Source organism: Gekko japonicus, unplaced genomic scaffold (genome assembly GCF_001447785.1).
Source record: "Gekko japonicus isolate JY-2015 unplaced genomic scaffold, Gekko_japonicus_V1.1 scaffold594, whole genome shotgun sequence".
In the NCBI taxonomy this organism is placed as follows: domain Eukaryota; kingdom Metazoa; phylum Chordata; class Lepidosauria; order Squamata; family Gekkonidae; genus Gekko; species Gekko japonicus.
Window position 1 is genome coordinate 683,652 of NW_015160852.1, and position 10,023 is coordinate 693,674.

The window sequence follows — 10,023 nt, forward strand, 5'->3', positions numbered from 1 at the left end:
CGAACACCACGCCCCCCCCCCCCCCCCCCCCCCGTGCAGAGCCAGCCATTTGGCGGTAGGAAGACCCTTCGCCTACCCCAGAAAGTGGCGCCCTGCTCTTGAAGTCCTTGGGGCGGATTGCTGAAGCGTCGCTTCCTGTTCAGGCCCGTTTATTTGAAATATGCTGTCTTGGCCTAGCAGAGTATGCGGTGTTGCCACGACTCGTGCAATTGCTGCCATGGGGGTTTAGAAGACAGCCAGTGTGATATAATGGTCCCCAGCCCCGTACCCAGAAATTTTGGGTTGGTGGGGCATGGGGAAATTTTGTGGGGCAGCAGGTCCCAATTAGACTAGGACTGGGACAACCCGAGTTCAGATTCCGACTTATCTTCACCACTCGCCAAATGATCTTGAGTCGAGTCCAAAGAGGAGAACCGCAAATGCTGTTCTGACCTCGTCAGGGGAGGGCTGAGATAAAAAATGGGTAAACAGTGACCCTTTACAAAAGGAAATTTTAAAACATAATGTGCTGCTTATGGCAATGTGGTGCTTGGAATGTAATGGCCAAATTGGTTGTTGTCTCTAAGTGGCATGGTAATTGTGCTACAAAGAAATGCCTTTAAGACTCCTGCTAAAAACTCCTTGAGCAGGCACTGTGTCAAGGTGACACATCCAGTCTTAAAAGAAATTTGGAACCTTTGGCAGAGTGACTTTATATTACTATGTTGGTGGTAATATAGATACTATGTAAGCTGTAGGCTGATGAGGGTGGTTTTGTCCTGCTCTGGGTAAAGTGTTGATCTACTAGGAAACAGCATTCTTGTTTGCAGATGTGGCCTGGTTGAAACCTGATGCTGGCAGGGCACATTAACATATTCATGGCCCTGTTCATACGAGGCGTTTTGGGCCGGGAGTGGGCTGGATTGGAAGCGCAGCAAACGGGCGCGATCCCACGTCAACATCTGGCTGGCGTTGCGCTCCCGTCTCCAATCCGGCCCTTCCCCTGATGAATCGCTTCAAAACTGAACCACCTACCTAGGTGGTTCATCCGTTTGGTCCGTATCATCGCTGGCCGTGGGATCGGCGGCGCGTCTTGCCGCCGGAGCATCCCCGGCCCCCAGCCGAACTACGCATGCGTGAGCATGCGCAGTTCGGCAGCCTCCCCCTCCCGAGTGTCCCTACCTCCTCGGCATCTGATCATGCTGGGGAGCAACGGCGCGCGGTGCACGGGATCCATGGGATCCCGCCTGCGCGTCTCTTTTTTGGTGCGGCTCTATTTAGCCGCGCTTTGCCGGGTGTTTTCCCTGCCGTGTGGCAGGGGCCCATGTGTTATTACATGCACCCATCAGCTGACATAAGCCGGGCTGGCCAGTGCACAGTCAGTCCTGCCAATATAATGTCCACCTGGACCACAGATGCTGGTATTGCATGGGTAGTAGCTGAAGGTCCAGTTGAAATGAGAAGGTGGGCACATCTTGTAGGTACATCTTTCTGTTCCACTGTTGTCGTGTTTAAATTGAGCCTTATCTATACTGACAGCAAATGTGAAGAAGAGTTGGATTTATACCCCACCCTTCACTTGGAGTCTCTGAGCAGTTTACAATCTCCTTCCCTTCCTTTACCCACAACAGAAACCCTGTAGGTGGGGCTGAGAGGGCTCTAAGAGAGTTGCTCTTGAGATAACAGCTCTGAGAGAACTGTATCAGACCCAAGGTCTCCCAGCTAGCTGCATGTGGAGGAGTGGGGAATCAAACCCGGTTCTCCAGGTTAGAGTCTGCTGCTCTTAACCACTACACCAAACTTGCTCTCACAGTGTAAGGCCCATTGATTGTGGCACTGAGGCACGGTAATTATATTCTCATTTCCCATATTGAAACCTTTTAATTGGTGGTTAAGGAAAATATGATAGCACTGTAAATGAGCTCACACATTTAAAAAAAATAGTCCACCTCTTCAGGTGTAGCATAGTAAATAACTTGTGCGACATTGGCAGTCTGAAAAAACATTTAGCCTGCCTTATAAAAAGCCTTCCTACATGTTCACCTGAATATAATTCTTACTGCCAGAGGCAAGTAACTTTTACAAGCCTGGGTTGTTATATGTAGGCTGGGATCTGCAACCTACATGGCTTTTTATGACATTCTGATTAATTGAAACAAAGGTGGATGCCTCTGTATAATCCTTGGCATGAAAATCATATGTTGTTGGCTGTGAAAAGCCAAGACCAAAAGGAGTATTTTTTAACTTCTCTTGTATTTTGGCCTGAGGGAAGGGTTTGGAGCACATTTTAAAACCGTTTTTATAGCAATAATGAAGAGGTTAGCAGTTTGAAAGCAAGAAATTGCAAGTAGATAAATAGGTACCACTTCAGTGGGAAGGTAACAGCGTTCCGTGCACCTTGGCGTCTAGTCATGCTGGCCACATGACCACGGAAACATCTTTGGATAGCGCTGGCTCTTCAGATTGGAAACGAAGATGAGCACCGCATCCCTAGAGTCGGATTCGACTGGCTTTCGAGCAAGGGAGACCTTTACCTTTACCTAACTATTTAATAAAACCTCATGTCCAATACCATTATAATAATTACATCTCTGACGCCATTGCATCCAATGTGCTATGCTGTTTAACATTTCCAAAGTGGTAAGGGATTTGCTATACTCTCTGCTGTAGGCTGATTGAAGGAAATCCTCACGAGCTTTCTGTAGAATTTGCTAAGCGCTTTGCAGGTCAGGTTGTTCTTATTTACTCGGACTCTGCCACCACACTGGATGTAGTACAATTGCCAGGTGTTTCTCTAGAGCCTCCACAAATTTATTTTTTGGTAGCCTGAAGGGTGCTAGGAAAGGTGGTGCCTGCCACTTGTACGCCTGTTAGAGGAATCCAGGGATTGGGTCCAGAAGGTGGTGATGAAGGCCTTGTTATGAGAAGAAATGGTCCTGGCTGCCTTGAACGACAGTGAGAGCACTCCTGGAACTTTGCCTGATCTGGTTGGTTTAGCTATCAGCCATTTACTTATCTCCTACTTTGGGGCACAGTTCTCCAAACATTTCTGGATGATATGGACTATCTGGAACCATTTCAAGACTGGCTTTCACCCAGGGTTTAGGACAGAGGGTGCCTTGGTTGCCCTAGCTGATTATGCTGAGACATATGATATCATGAGAGTTACTTGTTGGTACTTCTGGATCTTTAGTAGTCATTGAAACCATTGACCTTCTGGATCGCTTGTCTGGGTTGTGAATTAGAAGCAGAGCATTGTACTGGCTTTTACTACCTTGCAGGAACATTCCAAAAATGGCGCTAACAGACCTCTCCTCCGCTATGCTTCATTTATGTTATGGGAGCCACAGGCTTCCATTTTGAATTCTATGCTATTTAATAACTTAATGAAACTTCTGGGGAAAGCTGTTCAAGGTTTGGGAATATGGTGAACTCAGAGCTAATACCTTTATTACCTAAAAAAGTTACAGAGTGATTGAGCTTTGGATGTTGACTAATGCACTGACAAACTGTTGACTTCCAACAGTGGTGAAACCTGGATTGAACTTCACAGCTCTCCTCCAGACAACTTCTTGAAGTGCCAGTGGGTTTATCTGCTAGTATGGCTACAGCATCCAGAAGGGCTGTGTTTACTACTGTGGGAACATGTTTCAAAGCATTGACTCGGCAGTCTCTGGCCTTTGGTAAGCATTCTTTTATTAGATTCTAGCTAGGTGGTTTTTGTTTTGGGTGGGTCTTGATATCACAGAGGTGCTCCCAAAAGTTCCAAGCGGCCGAGTATTCTGTGGCAAACAGGGCTTCCTGATTTCTCTTCTCATACAATTGGGGGGGGGGGAGTTTATGCTGTCTATAGAGTAAGCAGGTGCCACAGTGGCAGGGGGTGGACTCCACAACTTAGGCAGCTTGGCTTAGAGAGAGGAACACCTCTTGACCACTGGCGAATTCGCTGGGTTAGCATTGCTGCAGCCAAGGCAAGTCAGTTGCACTCAGCTTGGCCAAGAAGAAAGATGCCTCTCTCTTCCTGTTCATGTCCAGCTGCTAACGTCAGTGAAAGAAAAGCACTTCTCTCAGTTTTGCAACAGCCACTTGTAAATGCCCGAGCACTATGTATGAGAGCAGGGGAAATGGATGTAGAGGAGCAAAGGATAAGATGCTGGTGGTGATGTGTTGGGAAAGGGGCCAACTGGAGCCTTCCTCTCCATCTCTGCTGCCCTGAGTTCAAAGAATTATCAGTGAGAACTGCTGAAAGGATTCCTACAGCTGCTCACATGTTTCCAGAGCCATACCAAATCCTCTTCATGAGGCTTTATGGAGCAGTCCCTCTGCCTCCCCCTGCCCACCATGGGAGAGCCATTGAAGCAAGAAATTGTAGACGATCGGGTTTTGGGGTTTTTGCCAGCAACTTCCAGCTTATATGGTAGCCCAGTATTGAACACTGGGGTCAAAAAGCAGTTCTTAACTATCCTTCAGGGTAAGGACACAGTCACCTCTATCACCAATGATCTGTGTGCATTCTGTTTGCTTTTCTTTCAAAGTACAATGGAAAGGCTTTTGAGAAGGGAGATAATGCTTCAGAGTGGACACGTGCACTAGTCTCTCGGGTAGATGATGATCATTTGATAATACTCTTTGTATTGAAAGCAAGTACACATAATACTCTGCTGTGTTTATACAGTGTCCACTTTACTCAGCTCTTGTTCTCCTCCCCAGACTCAGCCGTGTATTGTTCCTGCAACAAATCTACATATTCAGCTCTTCCGGATGACTACAATTGGTATGTATTGCATCAGAATGGCTTAACTCAATGTTCAGTTCAAATGTCTGCCAGATAGCAAGGGTGACACTAGAATAGCTGTTGCTGTATGGACTCGGTTTAATTCATGCCTGCCCTGTGTCTCATCTTTTGGGCCCTGCCTATTGTGATCCACCTGCAAACATTCACGACTTTTGAACATATGTATTGGTATTGAATATTATTATTATTTACTTATCCCCCACCTTTCCCCCCAGTGGGGCCCCAAAGCAACTCCCCATTGGTCTCCCCTCCTCCATCTTATCGTACTCTCATTACTCATGGGATTCATGTGTACATTCCAATCCATTTGAAAGATTTGTATCCCACATCTTAGACAAACAGATCGTAAGTCTTATGGATGCTTTTTCATCTGTCTTTGTTGCTCTTGAATCAGGAAAATCTACATGCTCATTACTTAATAAACTTACTAATCAGCATCTTTTTAAAATGTATTTATCCAGTAGAATCTATGAAAATGTCATTCAAAGAAGTAGAAAATATTCTTTCTTTTTTTCTTTTTAGCAAAGTGGAACTTGCTGTGACATCAGATGGAAAGACCATAGTTTGCTATCACCCTTCAGTGGACATTCCATATGAACACACAAGAGTATGTGAAATCTTACCTAGAAAATGTACTTCGTCTCAGTTTAGTTTTCCAGCTCTTTGCATGGTTGAGTTATAAAAGGAACCAAATGGGCTTGTGCTAGAAAAGAACTGTACATTTATCTATTTTTTAGTTTGGGGAAAAAATGACAGCTGATAACTACGATAGAGGACTGGACTGGATTATTAGGAAGGGGATTGAAAACAAATCAGCTAGTATTATAATGCCTGTGTATAAATCTATAATGCAGCCTCATTTGGAATCTTGTGTACAGTTCTGGTCACCTCACCTCAAAAAAAGATATTATAGCATTGGGAAAAGTGCAGAAAAGGGCAACTAAAATGATTAAGGGGATGGAACACCCTCCCTATGAAGAAAGGTTAAAGCGCTTGGGGCTCTTTAGCCTAAAGAAACAATGATTGAGGGGTGACATGATGGAAGTTTACAAAATTATGCATGGGATAGAGAAGGCAGAGAAAGAAGTACTTTTCTCCCTTTCTCACAATACAAGAACTTGTGGGCACTCAGTGAACTTAATGAGCAGAGATAAAGGAAGTACTTCTGCACTCAAAGAATAATTAACACGTGGAATTCACTGCTGTGAGAAACAGTGGGGTTTACAAGCATAGACAGCTTTAAGAGGAGATTGGATAAGTGTATGGAGCAGAGGTCTATCAGTGGCTATTAGCCACAAGGTATAGATGGAACATGTTTGGGACAGTGATGCTCTGTATTCTTGGTGCTGGGGGGCAACAGGAGGAGGGCTTCTGGAGTTCTGGCCCTGCTGGTGGAGTTCCTGATGGCACTTGGGTTTTGGCTGCTGTGTGACGCCGAGTGTTGGACTGGATGGGCCATTGGCGTGATCCAGCCTGGCTACTCTTATGTTCTTAATTTAATATAAGCAGTGTTCCCTCTAAGCTGAGTTAGTGTGAAATCGGGCACAGTGTAGGAAGTGGATAGAACTTTCTTCTTTTCCCAAATACAAGAACTCAATGAAATTATTTGGCAGTAGATTTAGGAAAATTAACTATTTCACACCATGAATTCATTGGGTGGCCACTGGTTTAGATAGCATTAAAGGGAATTCAGTTAGATTCAGGGAGGAAAAGAAGGCTGTCAGCCGCTACTAGCCACTAAGTACCAGTTGGTGGGGACAAATGGTAGGCAACGAATCTACATATTCAGAGCTACACGTGATCTTCCTGGCAACGAATCTACATATTCAGAGCTACACGTGATCTTCAGGTTTTTCACTGTTGATGCTAGAATAGATGGACTTCCTTATTCAACAGAGACTTTCTTGTCATTTTAATGCTTCTTTGCATTGCCGTCTCTCCAGGTCCCCATGTGGTAAGATTTTGTTGGCGCATATGTGTATGTTTGTATATAAACGCTTTGCGATCTGGTTTTAAATGCCTGCAAATTTGCTAATCATGGTAGCCATGAGTGCAGAGATTTATGGCTTCTTTTTCAAAGAACAATAGTAGACCTCTTTGGTAATATTTTGGGCGGGTTTTTTTGACAGCCCATTCCACGGCTAGATCCAGTGGATTTTAAGGAAGAAACACATGATCAAGTGCTGAAATCTAAGCTGGAAATGAAAGATCTCAAGAACAAGCAAGGTCCTACAATTGAGGAACTTAGTAAAATGTTTTATACAACAAAACATCGCTGGTATCCAGTGGGGCAGTAAGTGCTTTCTTAAGACATAATGTGGGAAACAGTGTTGGGGAGACAATTAAATATACAGAGTGTAATACTTTTATTAGCACTCTTTACAGTATCTCTCTTATATATAAAGCTGATTTTCGGTGGTTTCTGTCCTATGGGAGGGCGAGATTGCATGTGCTCCCTCAGCCATTGGCCCGTCCACTGCCACTCAACACTACTGGCGTGCCATTGGCTGGCTGGGGGGGAGGGACGAGGCCTGCGCGGCGGCTCATGCACGGCTGGAACAGATGGGCAGTGGGGAGACGGATGAGGCCGAGCACCTTGGACAGTCGCCCCTTCAATCGTGCACCTTTCCCCCCTCAACCGCTGTGGCAGGCGGGCAGCTTGCCGGCCACACAGACGCCTCCAGACGCCCCCAACCCATCTTTCCCCCCTCAACCACCATTCACATCCCTGGCCAGCCTACAAGCAGACGGGGGCTGCAGAGAGCCATGCCACACTTCCCTGGCATGCTGCAGCCTGGCCCCGGGAGGCCGCAGGCTCTGCTTCGGGGGGGGGTTCAGCCTCTGGCGGCATTCCCTGCACCCCCAGCGTCCCTGGCCTGCCGGCGTGCCCCCACGCAGCTCGGTGACGGGGGAAAGAGCCACGCCGCGGCCTGCCCGGCTGCTGGGTTCGACCTCCGCCACCATTTCCTGTGCTGCCCCCGACCTTGCTGGGCCAGCACCGCCCCCCGACTGCACTCAGGGAGGGGGTAGACGCCCGCGGGGAAGCCGAGCCAGGCCGTGGAAGGACAGGTGGTTTAAACCCCCTCCCCTTCCCTCTCACAGCCGGCTTGCTTGCCCTCCCCGCAGCCGCAGCGAAGCTGAGCAAGCCCATGGAAGGAGAGCCGGTTTAAACCCCCTCCCCTTCCCTCTCAGAGCCGGATTCCTCGCAGGCGGGGGACACAAGTACCCGGGGGGGGGGGGAGGTGGGACTGCAGCCACCCGGCCAATCTAGCGCTCGTTGCATTTATGGCTGCAACGGGCCTTCTTCCTTACACTGCATCTTCTGGGATGGTCTTGACTGAATGTGCGTGACCAGAGATAAGTTGGATTGTTTAGAGGTTCTTTTTTGTGCAGCAGAGATGGGGGCTTCTCATACTGAATTTTTATAGTGATATGGTGGCGGAAAGGGCCATCCAAGTTGCAGGCAACTTCTGGCAGTCTCATAGGATTTCCAAGGCAAGAGATGTTCAGAGGTAGTTTGCCATTGCCTGCCTCTTTGTAGTGACCCTGGACTTTGTTGGTGGTCTCCCATCCACCAAGTAACTAGGCCTGGCCCTGCTTTTTCCGAGATCTGATGAGATCGCGCTAGCCTGGGCCATCCAGGCCAGAGGGTTATAGTGATACACACAACAGAATTTGCAAGGCAGTGGTGGTGCTAATGAACTCGTTTGTGTAGTATTACCATTTGTTCATGTGGGAGACAACAGAAAATACTTTAATTCTGCTTTAAGTTTCTGACTTATTGGAATAGGTGGTAAGCATATGTAGAACAGGAGCTGCGGTGGTTCAAGTGGTTAAGACGCTGAACTGCAGGCTGTGGAAGGTCAGTAGTTCAAGACCCGGGTGCCACAAGACGGAGTGAGCTCCCATCTCTAGTTCCAGCTCCTGCCAACCTAGTAGTTCGAAAGCAAGAAATTGCAAGTAGATAAATAGGTACCACTTCGGTGGGAAGGTAACAGCGTTCCGTGCGCCTTGGTGTTTAGTCATGCCGGCCACATGACTGCGGAAACGTCTTCAGACAGCGCTGGCTCTTCGGCTTTGAAACGGAGATGAGCACCGCAACCCTAGAGTCGGATTCAACTGGCTTTTGAGCAAGGGAACCTTTACCTTTATATGTAGAACACTCAGAATATATAGAATATACAAGAAAATCATGCACAAGATGAATTGTTGTACAGAGTTTTAAATAAAAAAAATCTAAACTCTCAAGTATTTTAAACTGAAAAGCTTAACATTTGACAAAATACCACAATGTTTTCATTTTAATGTTTTTTTTCTTTTTTCCCCTTTCAAGGTACCGTACTAGACGCATGAAAACCAATACTCCCAAAGATAGGTGAACAGGAAAGTGTGTGTCTTGCTTTGTCTTTCCTGTCATTGAAGAAAATTCCATACATGCATATGGTCATTAAAATGTTTTTCTATCCAAAACCTTGCCATACGACTTAATTCTTTACAGAACGTTGATTGATTTGTCTTGATGCCTAATTTAGAACACAACAATTTGGGCAAACAGGTTGCAGACTGATTGAAATAGATCTCTTGGAAAACACGGGCAAATCCTGCAGCTGACAGAATAGTTGTGTTAAAACTGGAGTTGAAATTCAAGGCATCTTTGCAGTCAGATGTGAGCAGGAGCCAGAGGTCAAGAAGGAAATGCACAGCAAACAGAACTGGATGCCTCAGGAGACTGAAATTAAGTAAGTGACACACAGATGACCTTGAAGAGGAGTGTGAACAAAAATGTAAGCTGCTACTGCCAGTCAGGATTTTAGGCAGTGTCCTGCACAGTTCACCGTGTGCCATCCGCTAGTGAAGCCACATTTCCAAGAATGTACGTGTGGTTTTTACTGATGAGCAGAGCTGTCCCCAAATGGGGACTGTAGAAAAGGTTTTGTGTGAGTAGATAATGCTGAGATACTTGGTGAGCTGATTGTAGCTTAGTTGGCAATGGAGGGGGGGGTGGCTGTCCCCTGTGACAGGCTTGTTTTAGAAGATTCTGTTTCAGATACAGCACGCGTGGGCTACTGAAACAGTTATGTCATGAATGAGCCTGAAATGGCTTGCCAAGCTGAGTATACCCTCTCCTTCCCTGCACCCCTGCCATAACCACTCTATCATTGGCAAAGTCGGTGGTCCTCCTGTGTGTATTACATCACCTGCTGCCCCTCCTGTGGCATTCCTTTTCACAGTCAGGCAGCAGCTGTTCT

General features: G+C 46.6%; 1 protein-coding gene across 1 annotated transcript in view; it reads left to right on the top strand.

The window, feature by feature from the left end:
* Positions 1–9,230, top strand: part of MRPL42 (mitochondrial ribosomal protein L42) — a 9,424-nt gene extending 194 nt beyond the window's left edge. Inside the window, exons 2-6 of the mRNA XM_015420989.1 lie at positions 3,506–3,662; positions 4,690–4,753; positions 5,297–5,381; positions 6,904–7,067; positions 9,108–9,230. Of these exons, the coding sequence (XP_015276475.1) occupies positions 3,581–3,662; positions 4,690–4,753; positions 5,297–5,381; positions 6,904–7,067; positions 9,108–9,153 (441 nt within the window). The 5' untranslated portion in view covers positions 3,506–3,580 and the 3' untranslated portion in view covers positions 9,154–9,230. The remainder of the gene's footprint in view (positions 1–3,505; positions 3,663–4,689; positions 4,754–5,296; positions 5,382–6,903; positions 7,068–9,107) is intronic.
* The last annotated feature ends 793 nt before the right edge of the window (positions 9,231–10,023 follow it).